Genomic DNA, 23,593 nt, shown 5'->3' on the forward strand with positions numbered 1-23,593 from the left:
AAAAAGACTGGACAGCATTGCTTGCTTGTTTTGTAGCACCCTGCTTGTGGTTAACGCTTAGCTGGAATGAAATATTCAACGCAGCAATAGAGAAATTAAAATAATAATTTATTTGTCAGACAAATAAATGAGAGGCACAGTGGTATATGGTTACCAAGCTCTGGCCTGCCTTCCTGCCATTATGGCCAGCACTTATATTTCCTCAATCCAGCCCCCTTTCTCCTCCCTTTGGCTGCCTTTGTCCAATCAGCCTGGTTGAAATTCCTATTGGCTGTTTGCTAGAACCAATCATAAAAGATACACCCATTTCCTATTACCTTTTATGGGAGACAGAGAGCTATATTTTCTTCTATTTATAAATGGCAAACAAGTAGCCATTAACCTCTACAAGGCACCTTAATTACCAGATAACCTTTGGCCCCTCTTGCCCTATTCCCTGCAAAACAGATGGCTAATGGTTCTAATTTTATCTGAACAGATCTTTTTGTTCACCTTCTCACACACCATCTATGAAAGAGCTCCTTCTTTGGATGTCATATGTCAGGAGTGCTCTGATGGTGTTTCCTGCTTGGCAGGAGTTTGGACTCAATGGCCCTTGTGGTCTATTCCAACTCTTCTATGATTCTATGAAATAAGAATTTAACATTTATTACTTTCTAGATGCTTATTGCATTCAGGCAACAGAATATCATATTATACATAACATAAATAACCTTTTAAAAGGAAAAGAAATCTTTGCAGAGTAAAAGGATCTCAATTTAAAAGGAACAAGGAACAGCTTAAAAAAACGGCTCTTTACTCCCCCTCCTGCCAGCCAGATGCTTTGACCCTTTTGACCTTTAGGCAAATGACTCTTTGTATGTTGAGAGGCCAAATGGCAAAACCTTTTACTATTTACTAATTCTTAATTTAGCCGCTTTTATTACAGCTTAATTATATTCTGTAATATGTAGGGTCAGTGACCTTTTGCTCTTCAGCCTTTTTATGACCGCAATAAACCAAAGGGGCCTCTGACAAAGACCTTGCCTGCTGGTTTCCTGCCTCGAAAGAAACATTTGTGAATTTAAGCTCATTTTTAGAATACAGGAATCTGATCAAAATATAAGCCTTGATTAAAATGCAGGCTATGATCAGATGCCTCAGTTTAAGAGCAATGTGTTACAAACAAATGTTTACAAAATATGAAGTAACCATTTTAAGACTCCTCGTGGTGGAGAGCAAATTCATTTCTACTCTACTCAAGGTCCAAATCAGGGATTCTACTTGCAACTCTTAACATCCACTCCTTCACAATGGCCAAACCAGATGGCCAAAAAGCGGAACTACCAGCAACTGGTATTCAGACAGTGGAAGTCAACATAACTGAGCCTCTGCCCTCCTTTATAATAATAATAATTTTAATAATAATTTATTATTTGTACCCCGCCCATCTGGCTGGGTTTCCCCAGCCACTCTGGGCGGCTTCCATAGAAACCAATAATACACTAAAATATCTCTCGCCAACCCCTTTCTCCTCTTCTCTTAGAACTCTCAAAGTATCACAGCTCAGAAAGCTCTCACACCACTTTTGTTTAATGTGGGGTCTTATTCCATCCTTGGAATAAGAACCCCCCAGGTCAGGAAACACTGCATTAATGTGTCATGACAATTTGAAAAGCTCTGCCATACAGCATTGGTGGAGTAGACTCCACCAATAATTCTGAGTACACTTTGGTTAGATACAACCATCATTTACAATAACCATGAATTATACCCATGACTAGATGCAAGTCAGCAGCACCAGACAACCCCATTTGACTAGGCGCTGGAGTGGATTTCACCCTGCGCCTTGCAGAGCCGGGCCAACACTGTCGAAGGGCCTGCGCCCCTTGGCAACATCCAAAGGCAAACATCCACTACGTGCTGGAGTAAATGTCACCCTGAGTCTTGCAGAGTCGGGCCCAGGCTGCCACTGGGCCCAGCACTGGCAGCAGCAACAAGCAGCTCTGGCGCACCCAGTCCTACCCATTGCTACCCCACCGCCACACTTACCTGACCTGGGTTAGTGTGATGACTGCCCTGTGTAGGTGTGTCGCGTGAAAGCTCCCTGTGCTCCTTCTGGGACTGGAAAGGGGTTACTTTAAACTCCAGTTTGTTAGTAAAACTGAATTACTGTTTTACGAAATGATGCATGTCTAAAAAGTGTGTCACCAACATGAGCAGTTTGGAAAGATCTGCTGTATGGAATGCTAAAATGGTAACAAGTTGCCACAGATAGCATCCAGAATCCTGTGCATTAACAGGATTTTGCAACTGAAATATAGAAACGTTTACATTGGGACCAGTTTTATTAACACTTTAGTACTACTTAACCCAACTTAGTAGTTGGGGCACTTAAAAAAATGCCTTTCAGGTGTGGAATGCGGAGATAATCTAGGTATTGCACATACCCTTTTAATAGAGATAAAAGATAAAAATATTGAGTAGCTAAAATGCTGCATTCAAACTTTTTAAAATGAAAGGTTTCGGCTCTTTAATAATCTGTATAAATGACTTTTCAAATACAAGTGGCATTTATATACAAATATGAAATATAAACAAAATCACACACTGAAACACAGAGTTGTGTTAGCAGAAAATACCGAAGTAGAAATGATAGGAAATGTTTTTTAAAAAACAAAAAACAGGTGTTCCTGAACTAACCCTCCCCCCCCATTTTTTTTTTTACAGCAACCCGTTTGTAAATGCTAGACATTCACATATGCGGAGCCCAGCCAAGGTACATCTGGCACAGAAAGTTTTCATCTGTTGCATCTTGAATGAGATGGTGAACATGTCCTTCAATTGACAAAGGCAGGCCCTTTACTCTATTTCTGTTTTTAATCACACCCTGAAGTCGCTGATCTATATCCAAAACATGGGTCTTGGCCTGAAAGCAAGCAAACAATAGTCAAGCTGACGAAAGGGTGGCATTAATAGACTAGAAGGTAATCTTTTAGTAGCAGCAGTTACATCTGTCCCCCACCTGAAAGTTGCATTAATAGCTATTTTTATTAATTACTGCCAGGCATTCCTCTCTTCCAGTTACTCATGCTGACTTGCACTCCACTTCAGATATTCGGCTCAAAAAGGGAACTTGTAAACTAAGCAACTGTAATTTGCATAATTTATTGGTACACCAAGGTTGCATGCACACCATACATTTAAAGCACATGGACTCCTTAAAGAATCCTAGGAAGTTAAGGGTGCTGGGAATTGTAGCTCTATACGGGGTAGACTACCAGGATTATTGTGAAGGGGGGAGTCATGTATCTTAAATGTACGATGTGTATGTAGCCGAAGTGTTGGACTCCTTAGCACAGAATCTGAATTTTTGGTACACAATTTGAATTAACTGTCCCGTCTGTATTTAAGGTGTCCCCACCCCCACCAAGTCACCTTTTCATTGACAATTTCTCCAGTTTCATTCACAAGGGTTTTTGTATTGCCTCTGACTGGTTTACTCCATTCCACAAGAGGATCATGGAGAAAAGTCTTCAAAACGCTAGATGACATATAAACAAAGGAAAGTTAACGGTTGAAGACAATTCATTTAGTTGCAGTTGTAGTTTCGGTGGGAAAGAAACATCATTTATACATCTTTCAACTTCTGCAATTCTAAATCATTAAACAAACAGAACTTTGTTGTTGTTGTTGTTACTTACACCTCACTCTTCCTTCAAAATGCTCACAGCATCTTGCATGTACCGTATTGGCCCAAATATAAGCCGCACCCCCCCCAACCCTGAAAAGTTAAAGTGCGGCTAGGAATTTACAGTGGTTAAATAGTTCACATTGTAAAGTTAGATAGCATATGAAGTTTTTCACATCTGTTGTTGTACCTCATTAGTGGTTCTCTCTGATCACGCATGAGTCTCAGTGTAACTTCACAAGCTCTTCGGAAGAGACCTTCCGTCCCCATTGGACCCATACCATTGACCATGTTATGTGTAAGGCGAAATGGAACAATCTCCGGAAAATCAAACATTTCTCCCTTCAAAAGAAAATAATTCATTGTAGGATTTCGTAAGACTACCCTTCTCATGTGGTGCACATTAACTGTTGCATAAGATTGTAATTCCAACGAAACTTAACCAACCAGTACACTACTGTAAATTTAATATTGTTATGTAAAATCTGAAAGGCGAACAGATACTTTGAATGATCTCATATACATATAGTTATAGTTGATGTCTTTGTATTTTGCTTTTTGCTTTGTCATGATCTTCTCTGAGCATAATAAACAGGTAAAAGCTATATAAAGCGACTGTTTGCTAGCAACTGATTTGGTGGATGCCAAAACGAAATATTTTTGGCATCATATACCGTATTTTTCGCCCCATAGGACGCAGCAAGTTTTTTGGGGGGGAAATAAAGAAAAAAAAATTATTTTCCCCCCAGGCGCTTGTGGGGCCGGCAGTGGGGAGAAGCGCTCTTCTCCCCGCCGCCCACCTTCAGACCAGGTCCGGGGACAGCGGGAAGACGCGCTGCGCCTCCCATCTGTCCCCGGAGCTTGCGGGGCTGGCGGCGGGGAGAAGCACGCGTCTCCCCGCCGTCAGCCTCCAAACCACATTGGGAGAGAGCGGGATGGTGGCGTTCTGCCTCCCCGCTGTTCCCCGACCTTGTGGGGCTGGCGCTGGGGCTCTCCAGGCTTCAGCGAAAGCCTGCATTCACCCCATAGGATGCACACACATTTCCCCTTCATTTTTGGAGGGGAAAAAGTGCGTCCTATAGGGCGAAAAATACGGTAATGCTAAGTTCTGAAGTGAAGTTTGCCTTAAACATTTACAGGAGTACCTCAAGCAGACGCCACAAAAATATATGTAACTTCCATATATTGCCGTAACTTCCAACATAATCCTTTAGTTTGTCAAGCGTTCAGCTGTGCAACTTCTTTGAACCGTGCAACGTCATTTGAAAAGGAAAATTGTTTTCAATTACTTGAGACAATGGAAGTGTTTTAGTTTCTCACCTTATTGAACAGGCAGTTGAAATCCACATGCACACAGTCACCTGTTAAGGAATCAAACAGAATATTTTCTCCATGACGATCACCAAGCCCTAGTATGTACCCTACCATTGACATCACTGCAGTGGAACGACAATAGGCTGATCTGCTGCTGTACCTAGAAAGAAGAAATACCATAGGAGCACATGGTTATTTGGGCCTTCTTACCCTTCTACTTAAATGTTTCTGATCACGGCAAAGAAACCAAGATCCCATTCATCATCCCTATGATGAATAAAATTATTGCCTTCACAGCGTCTGCTACATTACAACTGGCTCTCTTTTTAACCCTTGGCATGAAAGCAACATAAATGCAATAGTAAAGGGCAACAAACTGACCAGGAAGTAGGATCAGGGAATTTCCTCAGAAACCATTCATGAAAAATCGGAGGGTGCCGGGGAAGCAGAGTTTCTTTGTAAACTTTCAGTTTTTCCGACAGAGGTGCTGTTTTTGGAAGCATACATTGACGTAGCTCTTTTCCTGTCATGTAGACACCTATGAAAGAAAAATCAGTTAGACACAGTAAGCTAATGCTATACAGTTAAGCTAGTCAGCGATGATAGGTTGAGTAAACACTGAGGCTACATTTACACCTTTTGATAGGCCATAAGCCACAGCTTTCAGTGAACAAGCAAATCACACCTGCTTTGCTCCTTCCCTGCTCCTCCCCAAACACATGCGGAGGAAGCAAAGCAAGGTCCCTGGCTTAGCTTGAACGTTTAAACCAGGGGTCTGTTGGGGAAAACGCCCCCGGGGAAGGGTGCCAACTTCCTGAGACACTGGGGTTTCTCTCTGGTGGTCACTCTCTGGCTGGAATTCTCCCTCAGTCCAGAGAGACCGGTGATAAGCGACCCCTCCCTCCTGAGAGGTGCACACTCGCCTTCTTCTGGCATCTCATCACAGAAGAAAGAGACAGTCCGTAGTCTACTCAACTACTTTATTTAGACTGTACAAACATGACTGCTCTCCTGAGCAGCATAACACAAGAGTCTCCGACTCGACTCAAGCTTCAACTCAGAAGCGAAAGTAACACTCAGTCACTCTCCGGTTACAATGAGAAAAGGCAGAGACTTCCTGTCTCACGCTCAGAGACATCACATGATGTCAACAATGCAGCTGCTGCTCGCAGCTGGTGGGACCTGAAATCCCAAGTCGTGGCTTGTTTTGCTCAAACCACAACAGGTAAGCCAGGAACAAACCATGGCTTATCATCATGGTTTGGTTTGGAGTAAAGCAAATATGATCCCTGATCTGGGCACAACCGTAAACAAAGTATTGTAGCTGGTTTTTGTTCAGCACTAGTAGGGAGGAAAAAAGTAGGCACACTTTGATGTGTAGCAAGCTATAGTTTATTGCTTACCATTATGTGAAAACGCAGCCGCTGTATACTAATCAGAGCATGGGAGACCAACATGACATATTTTGAAGGATTGTGTAACATTCGACACTCTCCCTTCCACATCTTCTGTTGTCACTCACAGACATATATTTTTCCCCCATTTAAAAAGGGCTTTTGTTTCCTACCTTTCTCTCTGTATAATTTGATCAGGATATTTCTTAAGCCAGCAGTGTTGTTCACCCATTCAATTATTCCACATTCTTCATTCAGAGGAATAACAGCGTAGGTTCGGATGTGGAGTTCTCTCCTTCGTGACTCGGCATCCTTTCTTAAGCACTATGGAAGAAACATATCACCAACCATAAGACTAATGCCATATATACCATATAAATAAAATCACACACTCACTCATACCCACCCCTATATATTTCATTCTCTTCCAGCTATTCCATGCTACTCTCTTCTGCCAAAAAGGGCATACATAGATGGTGTTCTAAAGTAATGTGAAGTAGGCAGCAGCAATTCATGGAGGCTAACTAAAGATAACCCTGTACAGCTTAAGAAACCACCACCACATACCCAATGTCACATTTGAAAAGGACCTTAGCTGAAATATTTGCTGGACTCTGGCAATGGCTGGGATCCATCCCATAGTTCTTTATTATAGTTGTACAAATAAGAAAAATAGTATGTACAGTATCTCAAACTGTTTAGTTACATGTATCAGCATCTGCCTTCCTCAGTAACGGTTGGCATATCAGATGATTGCTGTGAGCCAAGAGTTGTCAGAGTGGTCAGGATGGTATGTGACATCAGAGGATGAGATTTTTAATTTTTTTGGCATTTTCAGAAAAGGAAAGCTAGATAGAAATTAAGTGTTGCCTTCTAGACTAAGCCCATGGGGTATTAAGAGTTATGAAAACAGATACAGAGGTTTCACTTTCTTCTCATATCCTTGGACCAAACACTTGCTCTGTATAAAAAATATCAACGTCTGAAAGGTTGTGGCTACTGGAATTAAAATGGTCAAGATTGCTCATTTATGATTTGGATGCTTCAAGGGTCTTTTATGCGTACATGCATGCACACATCGATGCCTAGCAATGAAGAATTCTCAGTACAGTCGTACCTTGGAAGTTGAACGGACTTCCGGAACGGAAGTCCGTTCCACTTCCAAAACGTTCGGAAACCAAAACACGGCTTCTGATTGGCTGCAGGAAGCCCCGCCAGACATTCGGGTTCCAAAGAACATTTGCAAACCAGAACACTCACATTTGGGAGGCAAAACATCCAAGTACCAAGGTGTTCGGGATCCAAGGTACAACTGTACTGCAAAAGTAAAGAGTCTGGAGGAGGGTTCCTGAATAAATATCATAAATGGTCGCTATAGTTGATATAGCAAACAGTATATTGTATTGTTTCAAGTCTCTCCTTTTTGGGAATAAAATTTTATTTCTTTATTAATTCATGATTGGGGGGGCAATTAATGAGGCAATACTCCTACAAAGCCCCAATGGAAAGTAAGGGGGTGAAAAAGGTTAGCTGGACTGCCAACATCCAGCTTTGCAAAACACACTTAAAGAGTGAAAGAACCTTATTTATCAGGGAATTGAACTCCATGAGTCGACAGTCCTTTCTTAGGTCATCTTTTGGCTTGCACATCATGATATAGGACTTCCCATCGGAACCATTTAAAGTAATCTTCTTGGGCTTCTGAAGAGAGGAAAGGATTTCAACCTAAAGAAAAAGACAGCAACAATTTAGCATGGAAAAAAAATGCTTAATGTATTCTCTTGCTGAAATCTACACCTAACCCAAACCATCTTAAAACTTTACATCGGTCCATAAATGTATACTGATTATCCAGACAAGCTCCTCAGGGCTCCAGTTCATCCTTCCCCTTATCAAAGACCCTTTCCCCTCTATTTCTTTTCTGCTATTCACTTCTGCAGCCAAGTAATTTACTGTATGTTAAAGAGCTAACTTGCATCAATATATATTTAAACACAGAACCTTAATACTCACTGTGTCACCAAAGCCAGCGATGTAAGGCCAACACCCAGGAAAAGGATCATGATTCGAATGTGTGCCAGGAGCCGAAGGCAGAGTAGGTATCATCACCGATTGCAAAGGAATAAGGATTTCACTAAATGTCTGCTCCTCTATCAGCTTTTTGAGACTTTTGAAATGAATGTTCATGCTTAATGTGGAGGTGCTCCCATCAACCTGGGAAAAAAGTTAATGCACACTACTCAAAGGATAAGGTAAATACTTAAAAGATACCGACACTCTTAACAGTTTCCATTTACAACTTTTATTTCACAAGTTAGGAATATTTCCAATTCTTCCCTCCCTTTTGTGAAATGGGACTGAACTTCATTTCCACAAACTATGTTCAGGGGAGTTCCTTGTGTCAGAACTAACCTCAATGCAATAATTAAACTGTGCAAGGAAAACCAAGCAAACAGCTGAATTTTTTTTTTTTTTTTAGTCAGTACAACAATAAGCATAGCCAGTGCTTTTTTTCTGGGGGAAGACGGGGGTACGCATACCCCTAAACATTTTGTGAATCTTTGTACTTTTGTCCATTTACTGTATTTATTTCCCACGATTTGAACTATAAAATGGTGATTTACTCAAAATAAGAGTACCCCCCCAACCATTTTTTTTAGAAAAAAGCACTGAGCATAGCTGATCAAAGACCTCTTAATACCAAAGTGTGCTTATTTATCAATTATGTCTTTATTAAAACCAATAAAGTTACTGAAAATCTGATCACTTTGAAATGATGATTTTGAAGCCTCGGGGAAATGTAACCTAGCATTTTCATCTTTATAAATCGTCTTAGGCAGCAATCCTAACCCTATCCACTCCTAAGTAAGTCCCATTGGGTTAAATAGGGTTTACTACCAAGCAAATGGGCTTAGGATTGAAACTAAATTATTATCTTCAAGTGTCAAGTAGCACGATAATAATGTTGTAGGTAAAGTCCAACAGTATCTATCTCCCAGCAGAACTGACACCGTTGATGGAATAAATTCTGCAGCACCTGTCCTGCAGCAGTACCCCATATCTGCTCCAGGAAGTTGGGGCCTCCTCCAGAAAAAAAACATCAGATTGTACATTCTTGTTTCACCAAGCAGAAGAATCCTTTAAATCTGATTAGCAACGCTAAACTATGGGAAAGGAGCAACTTCTGTGCGGAATAAACTTTACCGATTTGTTACACAGCTCTAGGAGTTTATCTGTCAGGCGAGCTGCATCCCCTATAAACTTTCCCAGAGATGCCTTCATGTGAATAGCTTTGTTGAGGATTTCCTTGCATCTGTTCACACGCATTGCGTAGGAGGACTACAAAAAAGAAAGAGTTCATTTCAAATATCTCTGTATCACTCTTCAATTCAAAAGTTCCAGGGTGGTTTTACAACAACACCACAGGACGTCAGTTTAGAACAATTAAAGGCAGTACTAAAAACCAGCACAGCAGAAATAGTAAGCTATAGATGTTAAAAGACTGGGAAAACCAACATTTATTTGCCTGGCATCTTAAAAACACTAACATAGGCCCCAGATGAGCCCTCATGAGATGCAAATATTACGTATGAGTGAGACAACATGGCTTCAAATAAGGGCCTATGAGGATGGTTATAAAGCAGCTAAGCAGATCCGTGCTAGCTCAATGTCTAGAAGGGTGATTGCCTGGGATAAAAAATTTAAAATAAATGAAGTCGACCTGTCATGCAGTTTCAAAATACTCAGAATAACTGACCTAACTGCAGCTTCCTCTGCTTTTAGTTAAGAAAACGATATTTGATTAGAAAATTAAAGAGGGACTGGAAATCTAGTATATTAAAACCATTGTGCATGAGGGACCCTTTAAAGAAAGCGGCAACTCCACACACGCAAAATTTGCTCATGTATCTGAAAAATGAACTGGCTGTTCTGTTTGGAGACAGAAAGCTAGAGAGAGAGAGAGAGAGAGAGAGAGAGAGAGAGAGAGAGAGAGAGAGAGAGATGCAACTGTATTTATCAAGTTACCTTGGATACAGCAGTCATCATCCACATTGCCTGTTGAGGGTAAGTTACAAAAACCTTTGCAATGATTGCCATAAGAACAACAAAGACATCATCATGGGAGTGGCAGATTCGGGAAATCAGCTGAGAGAAAGCCGTCAAAAACTGGTAAGGAGCCAAAAGTTGGGTGTGCTCTGTAATCGCCTTGTTGATTTTAGCCAAGTCGTTTTTCATTTGTGCACGATCATGACGACTACCTAGATGATAAGATGTAAAACAATCCTTATTTTGCTATGAGGATCTGGAAAATCTTCACTGATATTTACTTTTCAAGGATCATGGCACATATCATAAAGTCAATACCAATTCACTTCTGGTCACTCCAACTGGACCATCCAGGTCCAGAATACAGAAACTAATGCAATTAGTATAAAAAAAGAAAAAAAATGTCTCTAGATAATGTAGAAACAGTGTGTTTTTTTAATATAAAAAATTCCTACCTTTGTCACATTCATATGCTTTAGCTCCGAAGTCAAGCCACAGAGATAACATTCTTGGCATCGACTGGTAGATGAACTGATTTCCGAAATGTAAGGATCTGAAAGTAAAATGCTGACATGTAATCTTTAATAGGAAAATTGTAAATGATATAAACGGTTCTTTAATCCCATAACCCATACTAAGGCTGTGTACACACTCCTACTACAACACAACCCCAAGCCATCTGCTACATAGTGACAGATATTTAATGTACATAACCAAATATAGCTAAGTGCACCAACTGAACAGCAACTGTGCCTTCTAACCTTCCAAAGTGAATAACAATATATTTAATCAGTTCTCCCTGTTTTTCCATCTTGTTTTCTGTTACTGTAGGCATCACTTTATCATAGTATTTGGCAAGGTAGAAGTGTCCATTCTCCCATTCTGGCAAGTAAGTAGTAACATCCTGGGGGGAAAAATGGGAAGGGAGTTAGAAATGAATAGTTAGAATTAAGAATCTTCGGTTGTACCAGTGCAACTGAGCTTCCCTTCCTCCTTCCCTCTTGTAGTCGCCTAGAACGCCAAAAAAGTATTTCCAGAAGGTCAGGGTTATGTCTTATGGAGCTACAGTGGACGACAGAGAGGGGAGTATCATCCGAAAACCGGGAACCTTGCATGAGGGGTGGAAAATTCTTCCATCCCAATATTAGGTGACTCCCTCCCCCCAATCCACTGTACCCCACAGTGTTTGGACACCTCTGCCAGCATTTTTTTTAGAGGTGCAGAGGACTGGCAGTGAGGAAGAGCAGAAATGAAAACTGGACTGTGCATATTGCATTCAATTTGCATAATGCTGGATATAATTCCTCAGTCAGTTATGTTTGAAGAATGTCCTACAAAGTACAAGTTAGAAAAAATACACAAATAACTAAAAAGCAACATCATATAATTCAACACGCCTTTACTACATCTCTACATGTTACAATATAGTACGTAAATGCTCTAAGTTTAGTGCTTACCTTATATTTTTTCATTACGGCATTACTCTCAAAGTTGGCAGTTTCTTCCATAAATCTTCCCACTAGCAACAGGGCTTGCCCATGAATAAGTTTACTTTTAGTGTCAGGTGGTACTTGGTTATCTGGAAAACATAAGTCAACGCCCTTCTGAAGAATGATAAGACCTTGATGAGCGTCCCCCTAAAAAAGAAAAACCATTACCAATAAGTTAGCATTCGTTTTCTGAATTTTACAAAGCGGGAACCCTGTAAATAAATCATGACCCAGAGTGTTACAGATATGTGCCCATAAATTCACATATAGAAGAAGCCTCACTTATTTATTTCCAAGTTGTACACCTTTCTATAAAATGTTCTGTTTGCTCCACGCAGTTATGCACGGAGGAATACACTCTTGCTTTGAGGGATTGTCTTCAGCTGTATGAAGGCGAGGCTTCAGTGACAGAGCTTGAACGCTGCTTCAGCAGCAACCATCCTCGGCTGAACCTTAAATAAGGATGCAGTTGCATTTCAGCAGCTGGCTCCATCTCTGGAAAGAGGAGATGCTTCATTTTAAAAGAAGACCAGTCTGCTTTAGCAGTCAACAGCTCTGATGGAGTGGAGGAGACTGTGAGCTTCTGAGCTGGAGTCAGACGATGGCATCAGAACCACTGTGGACCACTGGCACAACAGACTTGTGTATGTACTTCTGGTGTATTATATCCATCTGGGGCTGGCCTCAAGGGCAATTCCCTCACCTTTTCTGAATCCCCAGCCTCACCCACTGACAAAGAAGGGTCCGACCTTAGTGTCATGACAGCAGGCTTTATTCTATTTAACTTCCTTACCTTGGACCACAGCCACTTTGCTCTTTCTACATATAGCTCAGATAACTTGGATTCACCAGCATTGAGGAGGGCATTATATGCTGTTTGGTGATGACCCGCTTTCCGGGCGACTCGAGCGCTTTGGAGCCAACATTCTCCCATCTGCTCACTGTAACCCTTTCTGTAAAAATATAAACTAAGTTAAAAAAAAAATCAAAGGAACTGCTTGTGAAAGGTGTTCAATAGGTACCAAAGATGCCGAGTTTGTGGAAGCAGTTCCACAAATTTAGCCAATCTTAAAAGACGATTGTTCATGCTAACTGTTAGCTATCAAGCCTCATTCAAGCTACTGGTTTAAAATAAAGCTTTGGTTCCTGTGCATCTTCCCCTATGAGTCATCCTATTCATCAGAGTTCTACCTACTACATAGTATTATTTACATGGTGACTTGCAACATGACATTATATTTGATAGCTCTAACATTAAGACACTCTGGATCATTCTCACCCTGCAAAGCTGCCTCTAGCTAGGAACACAAATGTCTGCATTACAAGCAATGTGAATAAATACATCTTACTTAGGATCAGTAGACTCGGGACATACTGAAAAATTACGGCCCAATTTGGTGTAACAGACCTAAGGTTCTAATCCTCACTCAACCATGAAGCTTAATTTTCACTTCATATGTAGTTGCAAAGCTTAAATGAAATAGCTACACCTTGGACACACCCAAGCTTCTTTCAACAGATATGCTTGTGTGTTTTAGAAGGAATTGGTAGTGGGATTCTTTTTGTTTAAATATGACATTTCAATCAATTTTAGCCAATATCTCACTTGGAGAGAGCAGAAACTCAAGTTTCAGGATAGAAAGCACACAAAATAAGCCTGGTTTCACCTTTTAGTGAGGCTGAGCAAAGCCCGTCTAAGTGCCAGGATGGGCTCTTTTGCCCTGTACGAGTTCTGCGTCATTTCTATGCGAGCACACCAGTTCAGAGAATCTTTACCATAATCACTATCAGGTTGCTGAAGGATTGATCCAATGCTGTGCTCCAACTCACACAACATGTGTAGCCTGCAGTTAAACAAAACAAAATCAGCTTGATAAGCAACACAGTGCCATGTGTTTTCATTCTGTTTCACTGTCTGCATGAACAATTCCCTCAGTAATCTAACAAGAACCCCTTCTGGCAGTGGTATGCATAGTCTCCTCTACGCACAAGAGAACTACTGATACACTTTGGTGTCTGGACATCCTGAAATGACCTGGAAGACCTAGCACAAGCAACCTGGGATTACCAGATACAAATCTCAGATCTAGAAGATCTCTGTATCAGGGTCGGGGAACCTGTGGCCTTCCTGATGTTCATGGATTACAACTCCCATCAGTCTAAACCAGCATGAACAACGGGCAGGAATGCTGGGATCTGTAGTCCAACAACATCTGGAGGAGCACAGGTTCTCAACTCCTACACTAGATGGTTCTATGCAAAGCCTCTTTCTCTGTGTCCCTGTAAAGCAGATGGGGATGGAAGGACTAATACTATTAATCCACCCCAGAGGGTTACCAAGATGTATTCAAAGCACACTGAATGCTCAAAATACACAATGTGAATTTATCATCAGGATGCCAAATGGAAAAATCCTGCTAACATTTTGCTTCCCCCGCCACAACTGTAGTGTAAGGAAGATGCCTAAAAACTAGTGCAATATTGCGAAAAATCTTATATCCTTTCCTCTTCTCCAGAAGTTATGATAAAAGTGAAAGCTTTCGGGAGGGGAAAAATTGCGACTTTCATCTTCTCCAGCCACTGCCTAGGCTAGCTGGAGCTGATGTGAGTTGTAGTACAAGCAACATTTGGAGGGCACCAGGTTGGCTACCTCTCCTTTTGACCATAGCCATGGCACCAATAAGGTTTTTAAAATGCATGGGTAAATTTTCTATGTTGGAATGCTTGCCTTGCATGAAGCAGGAACAAGATGGGTAAGAAAAAGCCTAGTTATCCCAAATGAGCACTGTCAAAAATGTGCATTATGGTTTCAGCAAAAAATGTCCCCCAGTGCACGAAATGAAAGGCTAAACTAGTATCTGACGCTTCGAGAGACTGAACATGCAAAATGGAAGCTGCACCTGATAATATATTCGTAACCTCGCTGATATGACCCCCTTTCAAAACTCGCTGCCGAAAGAGGAACTATCTGCTCTGCTCGAACAACTTTCAAAGTTTCATAGAACCGGGTAGCATCTTTCTTTTTGGCCGAGAGTAACAGCTGTCCAAGCCTAACACTCCATGTATTTGACTTTTCATCTAAAAGAAAGAAAGAAAGAAAGAAAGTAAAAAGCACTTTTTCATTTCAATGTAATCCAGCAGTGACACAATACAGATTATTATTATTATTTTACTTTAGATCTGATATTTGCTTAAATTAAAAAGTTATCCAGCATCAGCCTAATAAATACCATCTTGGCATTTGTTCTAAATAGCTACCTGCAGCTATGTAATTTTCCAGAGAATCCCACTGTGTCAGTTTCCAGGCGGCCTCCACTCTGTACATGTTTAATTCAGAAGTCCATTCAGGCCTAGGAAGGTAAAAAGCAAACTTAGGTCAGTACACGGAATACAGAGAAAGACACACACACACACACACACACACACACACACAGAGAGAGAGAGAGAGAGAGAGAGAGAGAGAGAGAGAATTATTCAAGCTGCTCCTTTGTGTGATTTTTTTCTGTAGGAATTGAATCCAATTGTCCTTCTGCTGATGGAAAGGTTGTGGGTTTCCACCAGACATCTGGTTACCACCACGAGAACAGGCTGCTCAATAAGATGAGCTTCTGGTCTGATCCAACAGGACTCTAACTTGTGTCCTAATGGCTTTTAAGTCTTCCCCTGCAGTCCTTTAACAGTGGTTTGACCCCATTAACCTGAGTTGCTGCTAATGAAAGTTCCCTCCTATCTATGAAAACAGCCATGTATCTTGGTTAAGAGGGAATCCTGATTATGGCTGCGAAGAGACAGCAGCATCAAAGGAGGGGAGGAGCATGCAACCTCACAGTTCCTATTTTTCTTTTGTTTATAGGCAGAGGCATGGTACCCTTCTCCTATTTTCCTATTTGGAAATGGGATACAGTCGTACATTGGAAGTAGAATGGCATCTGTTCCAGAAGTCTGTTCGACTTCCAAAACGTTCGGAAACCAAAGCACGGCCTGCAGCCAATCAGAAACTGCAGAAGCCCCTGTCAGACGTTCCAGTTCCAAAGAACGTTCGCAAACCGGAACACTCCCTTCGGGGTTTGCCGGGTTTGGGAGCCAAAACGTCCGAGTACCAAGGCGTTCAGGATCCAAGGTACTAGATACCTGGTCAGGAACACATTTCTCAAAAAGGCATTTCTGGGAAGACAGTGGGAGCGGGAAGAACAAGTCTGCCTCCTGGCAAACTAGATGCACACACCAGACCTTGCTCCCTGAATGACTCACAGACTATTCCCCATGTAATACTGTGCAGAGATATGGATGGTTCCCTAGAACCTCAGCCATGTGAGGTTTCTTAACTTACTTCAGGGTCTGGTTTGCATTCACTAAAGTAGGTTGGCGACTACTAAATCCACGGTTGAGGGAAACAACAGTAAAGAGGTGGGAAGAGAATGAGTATTTCAGCTAACTAGCATTATATCTGCACCAGACCGTTAGAGGTTAGCATATAAAGCTTTCCATCATTTGAGCAATGGAACATACTTTATATTTTATAACAAAGAACATATCAGTCTTATTACCTCTTTGCAAGTACTCCATTCACTTGAGTGATTACAGTAGACAACTGACCAAGACCTAACATAGACTTCACCACACCGTGATAATGAATTATCTAGAAGTGAGGAAAGAAAAAACACATTTGCATGTTACATTTGTATCTCTCCTGGAGCTGAAGCAAGCAAACGTGGTCCCCATTCCTCTTTTTTTATCCTCACAGCCAACCTGAGGAGGCAAGTTATGCTGAGAGAGAGTGACTGGTCCAACATCACCCAGTGAATTAAATGGTTCAATTTACCATATTTTTGCTCTATAAGACACACCAGACCATAAGACACACATAGTTTTTGGAAGAGGAAAACAAGAAAAAAAATATTCTGAATCCCAGAAGCCAGGACAGCAAGTGGGATTGCTGCACAGTCTTCATCCCCTGCCCAGGAGAGGCTGCGCATGGCTAAGGCTCCCCCAAGAGCAGCGCTCCCTTTAAAGAGCGCGTGGAGTGTGTGTGCGGCTCTTGGGGGCTTTTCCCTGAGGAGGGAATTCCCCCACCTCCCACAAAAGCCAGCAAGAGCCGTGCGCTCTTTAAAGGGTGCGCGGCTCCTGCTGGCTTTTCCCCGAGGAGTGAGAAGGGACTGACTGGCCACGTCAGTCCCTCCTCTCTCCTGGGGGAAAAGTCCGCAAGAGCCACGCGGAGTGTGTGTGTGGCTCTTGGGGGCTTTTCCCGCCTGCATTCACTCCATAAGACTGCATTCACTCCATAACACTTTCCCCCTTACTTTTTAGGAGGGAAGAAGTGCGTCTTATGGAGCGAAAATACGGTAAATCTAGGACTTCCAAGCCACAACCCCACACCTGCTTTCTCTTTACAAAGAATGAAGTTATAGATTCCCTGCCTCAAAAGGCTTCCGTCCAGGGAATTGCATAAGGGAGACATTAGAGCAAGTGGAGACAGGATAAAACGGGAAGAATGCATGATTGTTGTAGTTAGTTTACAATGGCTATGAATTTAGGCTTAGATGCAGAAAAAGGTAGAGGGGCTAAGCATTGGCTTGATTTTTACTATGGTTCTCCAGTGACAAACAAAGCTACAAAATATATGCTGGTTGTGTCATTCTCTAGGATACATACTAAATCAGATGCAACTGCATTGCTTATTATGTGGAGTTTGGAACTGACAGGGTCAGAACTCCGTGGTGTCCTGTGTCTGGGAAGAAAAGGAGGGGGAGTAGAAGGAGGAGCCTGTCGCAGAGCAGTGACGCAGAGCGTCTCTCTGCTTCCAGACTTGCTCTGACTCCTCACTGAGCAGCAGCTCGACACAGAAGCTGCGTGTGTGCTATTGGAATAGCACGGAGATGTCGGAAGTTTCGGACGGATTTATTGCCTTGTAAATAAACGCTTTTAGAGATAAGAACCGAACTGTCTCTGGACTTGATTTATCCCTTATCTCACACGGACGGGACCGCTGCAGCTCTGCTCTCCTGCCAGGTCAACTTCCAGCAGAGCGACGCAGGGAAGTGTGACTGGACGCAGGGGTTTGATTTATGCAAAGGTTATGGACGTATCGCGTTTCCTGACAAGTGTGAGAAGGGAGAAGGCTGCCAGCGACGTGTTGCTGTAATCTCCTGCCAGGCAAGGGCAGAAGGGAGGTGCCGGAGAGCGGAGCCAAGAGCCAGAAGGAACGGCTGCTTCGGAGGTCCGGCGCGCTGGCAAACTTGTGAGTACGCTGAAGCCCCGGGGGGGAGGAAGAATGGCTGCTGCACAGGCACAGCAGAGCCAAGAGAGCTACCCCGGTGAGAGGCTGAATGGGGCCAACTGGGAGGCCTGGTCAAGAGGAGCAAGGGGGTGGTTTGTGGCCACAGGGCTCTGGAGTCCAGTCCAGAAGGAGCCGGCCCCACCCATGCAAGCTACTGCTCTGCAGAGTGAGAGAGAGCAGAGAGAGCTCTGCCTGCTGAAAGCAAGTGTGGACGCTTTGCTGTTGCCCCACCTGGAGGGCGTTAAATCGGCTGAGGCCGCTTGGCAGGTGCTGAGGAGTCTGTGCGAAGGCTCAGCAGGAGCCAAGGGCCGAGACGAAGCCGAGGGCCAAGGGAGCAAGCTCCAGGCCGGAGTGGGAGCCACATCAGAGGGGGCTAGAGGATGCCCAGAGGGAGCAAGCCCAGAGGGGGCTGTTCCGGGAAGCTGTTGCAATGCTTCGACACCTCTGTGTGCTGGAGAGCAGCTGAGAGCTGTGGAAGAGAGCGCAGGCTGCACCCCAAAAGGCAGTGGGGGGGCAGGCCAGGCAGGCCATTCCAAGAGCTCTGAGAAAGCGAAAGGCTTCGAAAGTTGTTTGTGCTTTGTGACGACGTCCAACAGCGCTGGGAAGCATCCGCTAGAGGCCCAGGCTACCAAGGACACTGGCCGGCGTGGAATGTCAACAAAGCAGGTTTCTCAGCATAGACGTGGGAAAGCAGCAGGCCAGGAGAAAAACAAAGACAAGGCGTCTTATCACCTCACAGCTGCGATGGCGTCTCTGAGAAAAGACAAGAGCCTTAGCCGGGGAGAGGCTGTGGCCATGGCAACCGATGGGAGTGCAAGCAACGCCATGGCATCTGTGGAAAATAACCAGAGACACTCTTTATCTCTCGTGATCGATTCCGGAGCCACTCATTGTCTTGTGACCTCTAGAGGGCTTCTGAGGAACTGCAAGACAGTTAAAACTGGACGCTATGTTACTTTAGCAGATGGGTCTCAAAGACCGCTAACTGAAACTGGTCTTCTTTATTGCTCTTTCATAGATCATTGGGTAGAAGCTTTTGTGATACCAGAGCTTGCCCACTCTCTTTTAAGTGTGCCAGCCCTTATGGCTGCTGGGTTTGATGTTTTGTTTTCTAACAATGTGTGTTCCTTCTACAGGAATGGGAAGAAGATCCACAGTGTCCAGAGAAGAGGCACGCTCTTTCTGGTCGAGATGCCCATTGAAGATGGGGCTGGTGGGAAAATGGGGCTGGTGGAAAATGGGGCTAGTGGAGAGTCCATTGAAGATGCCCAAGGGCAGTGTGCAAATGTCCCACCACACCATGATTGTTTACACTTATGGCATCGCAGGTTTGGACACGCAGGGTGGTCATATGTGAAGAAGGCCACAGACAACACCATTGGGTGCAGGTTCAAAGCATGTGACAAATACCTAGATTGTCAAGCCTGTAAGCAATCAAAGGTCGTAACATGCTCATATCCCAGGTCTGAGAGGAAAACCAGTAAACCCTTTGAGCTTGTCCATGCAGATTTGTCGGGACCCATGCCGACACCTTCGTTAGCTGGATCTAAGTGGGTTCTAGTTCTGGTTGATGATTTTACAAAACATGCGTGGCTATTTGCGCTGCAACAGAAGTCAGAGGCAGCTGCACTGATCAGGGATTGGATCACAGCAGTAGAGCTACGGTTCTCTACCAAAGTAATTTCCTTTCAGTCCGATAGGGGGGGGGAGTTTACAGGTTCTGCGCTGCAATCGTTCTTCAGGCAGAAGGGTATCAGTCATCGACTGACGGCCCCCCACTCTCCGCAACAGAATGGGGTTGCAGAGAGGAAGTTTCGCACGCTACAGGAGTCAGCGAATGCTATGCTGGCAGACTCGGGTCTGCCACAGCGCTTTTGGGCTGAGAGTTATAGGACAGCTTGCTTCCTGCAGAATAGAGTGTTCAATTCCAGTGTAGGAGACACACCGTATTTTCTGCTTCATGGGAAAAAGCCCAAAGTACATTTTCTGCGCACTTTTGGGTCAACGGCTTGGGTTCTGATTCCAAAGGCCATGCGCAGAAAAGGTGAGCCAAGATCCAGGAAGATGATCTTTGTAGGCTATGAGCCGGGTTCAAAGGCGTGGCGCTTCGCATACCCTACTGGCAACCAGTCCAGGCTGCTTATTAGCGGCAGTGCTGAGTTTTGCGAGCAGAGTGGGTGGAAGCGGCTTCACGGAAATCCGGATATTCTGGTAGACTCAGATGAGGAAGAGGAGGGTGAGGCTGAACCTGTTGCTGAGGTGCACAGTCCACAGCCACAGAGTCCAGAGCCGGGATCTCCAAGGGAGAGGCTTCGTGTCTCTCCAAAAGGGAGTCCCAGGACCCCTCCACAGGTCTCTGTCAAGTCTGAGCCAAGGAGTGAACCATCCTCGCCAGCAGGACCAGCTGTTCGCCCTAAACAGCGCAGCAGGTCAGAGGGGGATGATTCTGACATAGAGGATAGGAGGGTTGATCCAGGTGAATCAGGCGCAGTTCCAGAATTCACGCTGAGGAGGTCAGCAAGATCAACCAAAGGGAAGCCACCTGAAAGGTATGAAGCCACGAGTGTCTGGGTTGGTGTGGCTAGATGTGAACCTGAATCCTTTGAGGATGTTCAGAAGTTGCCTCGGGAAGAAGCCAGCAAATGGCATGAGGCGATGCAGAAGGAGATGAACTCAATGGAGTCTCTTGGAGTGTTCTCACTCACACAGCTGCCGGCTAACCAGCAAGCTGTTGGCTGCAGATGGGTTTACCGTCTTAAACCCACAGAAGCAGGAGAGCCACAGTACAAAGCGAGGTTAGTGGCGCGTGGATTCACACAGAGACGCGGAGTCCACTTCACAGAGGTCTATTCGCCGACCTCAAGGGCGGAGACTTTGAGAATGCTGTTGGCAATAGCAGCACAGAGAGGTTGGAAGGTGAACCATTTTGATGTAGATGTCGCCTACCTGAACTCAGATCTCCAGGAGGAGTTGTACATGCGTCCTCCTCCAGGGTTTGAAGTCAGTGAGCCAGGCGTCGTGTGGCGATTGCACAAATCCATCTATGGGTTACGCCAATCTGCCAGGAATTGGAATATGTGCCTACATGAAGCCTTAGAAAAGCTAGGTTTTAAGAGATCTCTTGCAGACAGTTGTCTTTACATTAGAGATTCAGGCTTGCAACAGCAAGTGGCACAGGTGTTTGTTGATGACATCTTGTTGATGGCAAGGACAAGTGAACAGGTGGAGAAGTTTGCTAAGGAGCTTGGTAAGCGGTTCAAGCTGAAGCAACTTGGAGATGTCAAGTCCTATCTAGGCGTAGAAATCGCAAGAGCAAGTGATGGAAGCTTTTTGCTTCTCCAGAAAGGTAAGATTGAGCAGTTGCTTGAGAAGTTCAGGATGTCTGATTGTGCAGGTGCCAGATCACCCATGGAGACTGGGTACGTGAAAGAGTGTCAGCAAGTAGAACGCGTGGTATTCGAAAACACTGAACTCTTTCAGTCAGCTCTGGGTAGTCTGTTGTATCTGTCACAGTGGAGCAGACCAGACATAGCGTTTGCTGTCAATCTGCTCAGTAGAGAGGCTTCAAGTCCTAGTGTGCAGGCCTGGAATGGTGTTAAGCGGGTGCTACGTTACCTGCAAGATACCAAAGACTTTTGCCTCAAGATGTCAGCTGAGGGTGATGTTAAGCTGACCGCCTGGGTGGATTCGGATTGGGCTAACCTTGAGGACCGCAAGTCAGTGTCAGGCCTAGTGGTGAAGTTTGGGGACTCAGTGATTGGGTGGAGGTCCCGGAAGCAAAGTCTCATAGCGCTTTCATCTACTGAAGCTGAGTTCAGTGCGCTATCAGAGGTTTGCAGAGAACTGGAGTTCTATGTGTGTTTGGTCGAGGAAATCTGTGAAGAGAATTGTCTGCCCGTTGTGGTGCATGAAGACAATCAACCATGCCTTAAATTAGCTGAGACAGGGCAATTCAAGGCGAGGACCAAACATTTGGACATACGTTTCCAGAATGTATGTCAGAGCGTTCATGAGGGGCTAGTTGCTCTGAAATACTGTCCCTCAACAAAGAACCTCGCTGATGGTTTCACAAAACCATTAACCTTCCAGAAGCACGAGGAGTTCTGTGAGGGTCTGTGTATGGGGAAAGCATTGATGGCTACTGTCCCCAGACGCAGGACAAGAGGGGGTGTGGAGTTTGGAACTGACAGGGTCAGAACTCCGTGGTGTCCTGTGTCTGGGAAGAAAAGGAGGGGGAGTAGAAGGAGGAGCCTGTCGCAGAGCAGTGACGCAGAGCGTCTCTCTGCTTCCAGACTTGCTCTGACTCCTCACTGAGCAGCAGCTCGACACAGAAGCTGCGTGTGTGCTATTGGAATAGCACGGAGATGTCGGAAGTTTCGGACGGATTTATTGCCTTGTAAATAAACGCTTTTAGAGATAAGAACCGAACTGTCTCTGGACTTGATTTATCCCTTATCTCACACGGACGGGACCGCTGCAGCTCTGCTCTCCTGCCAGGTCAACTTCCAGCAGAGCGACGCAGGGAAGTGTGACTGGACGCAGGGGTTTGATTTATGCAAATATTATTGTTTTTCCTCACCTGCAGATGTACAGGTGGAGGAAGCCAAAAGGAATGAGGAAGACATATAGGCTTTACCTGGTCAGGCTCCATCTGCATTGCCCTGTCATAACAAGCTGTGGCATCTCTCAACAAGCCAATACTTTCATGTTCCAGGATCTGTTCTTTGAGGGATGGCTCTGCCTTCCGTATTGCACTCACTCCTTCTACGCCATCTGGCTCGTGCATAGCTGCATACAATTTCTTTGTGTGAACAGCAAAAAAAATAATCGCCATTGGGAAGCATTCTGGCCAGCCAAATAACCCGCAACTTAAAAGCTTTGTGAACAATTTCCCTAGGTTGTATTCAATGGTATGTTTCCAAGCACAATCCAAAGTGTTGGTGCTGACCTTTAAAGTCCTAAACAGCCTTGGTCTAGTATACCTGAAGGAATGTCTCCACCCCCATTGTTCAGCCCAGACACTGAAGTCCTCCTCTGAAGATCTTCTGCTGGTTCCCTCACTGTGAGAAGCGAAGTTACAAGGAACCAGGCAGAGGGTCTTCTCAGAAGTGGTGGCCACCCTGTGGAATGCCCTCCCTTCAGATGTCAAGGAAATAAACACTATATGACTTTTAGAAGACATCTGAAGGCAGCCCTGTTTTGGGAAGTTTTTAATGTTTGACGTTATTGCTTTTTTATTATTGTTATTGGTGTTCTGTTGGGAGCCGCCCAGAGTGGCTGGGTAAACCCAGCCAGATGGGCGGGGTATAAATAATAAATTTATTATTATTATTATTATTATTATTATTATTATTATTATTATTATTATTACTTCTTCACAGGTATCCTGATACGTTCAAGA

General features: G+C 44.0%; 1 protein-coding gene across 6 annotated transcripts in view; it reads right to left on the minus strand.

Moving 5' to 3' along the window:
- Positions 1-2,483: 2,483 nt before the first annotated feature.
- Positions 2,484-23,593, minus strand: part of ATR (ATR serine/threonine kinase) — a 53,983-nt gene continuing 32,873 nt past the window's right edge. For all 6 annotated transcript variants that reach the window (XM_053390174.1, XM_053390177.1, XM_053390176.1 and 3 more), the window contains 19 exons: positions 22,829-22,993; positions 16,463-16,554; positions 15,174-15,265; positions 14,816-14,993; positions 13,583-13,759; positions 12,709-12,868; positions 11,883-12,062; positions 11,187-11,329; positions 10,881-10,978; positions 10,405-10,637; positions 9,583-9,717; positions 8,392-8,592; positions 7,960-8,103; positions 6,552-6,702; positions 5,366-5,522; positions 4,991-5,144; positions 3,861-4,012; positions 3,418-3,523; positions 2,484-2,908 (listed from right to left, as the gene is read on the minus strand). In XM_053390174.1, the coding sequence (XP_053246149.1) occupies positions 2,735-2,908; positions 3,418-3,523; positions 3,861-4,012; positions 4,991-5,144; positions 5,366-5,522; positions 6,552-6,702; positions 7,960-8,103; positions 8,392-8,592; positions 9,583-9,717; positions 10,405-10,637; positions 10,881-10,978; positions 11,187-11,329; positions 11,883-12,062; positions 12,709-12,868; positions 13,583-13,759; positions 14,816-14,993; positions 15,174-15,265; positions 16,463-16,554; positions 22,829-22,993 (2,892 nt within the window). In that variant the 3' untranslated portion in view covers positions 2,484-2,734. The remainder of the gene's footprint in view (positions 2,909-3,417; positions 3,524-3,860; positions 4,013-4,990; positions 5,145-5,365; positions 5,523-6,551; positions 6,703-7,959; positions 8,104-8,391; positions 8,593-9,582; positions 9,718-10,404; positions 10,638-10,880; positions 10,979-11,186; positions 11,330-11,882; positions 12,063-12,708; positions 12,869-13,582; positions 13,760-14,815; positions 14,994-15,173; positions 15,266-16,462; positions 16,555-22,828; positions 22,994-23,593) is intronic.

The sequence above is a fragment of the Podarcis raffonei genome, chromosome 5, assembly GCF_027172205.1.
Source record: "Podarcis raffonei isolate rPodRaf1 chromosome 5, rPodRaf1.pri, whole genome shotgun sequence".
Lineage (NCBI taxonomy): Eukaryota > Metazoa > Chordata > Lepidosauria > Squamata > Lacertidae > Podarcis > Podarcis raffonei.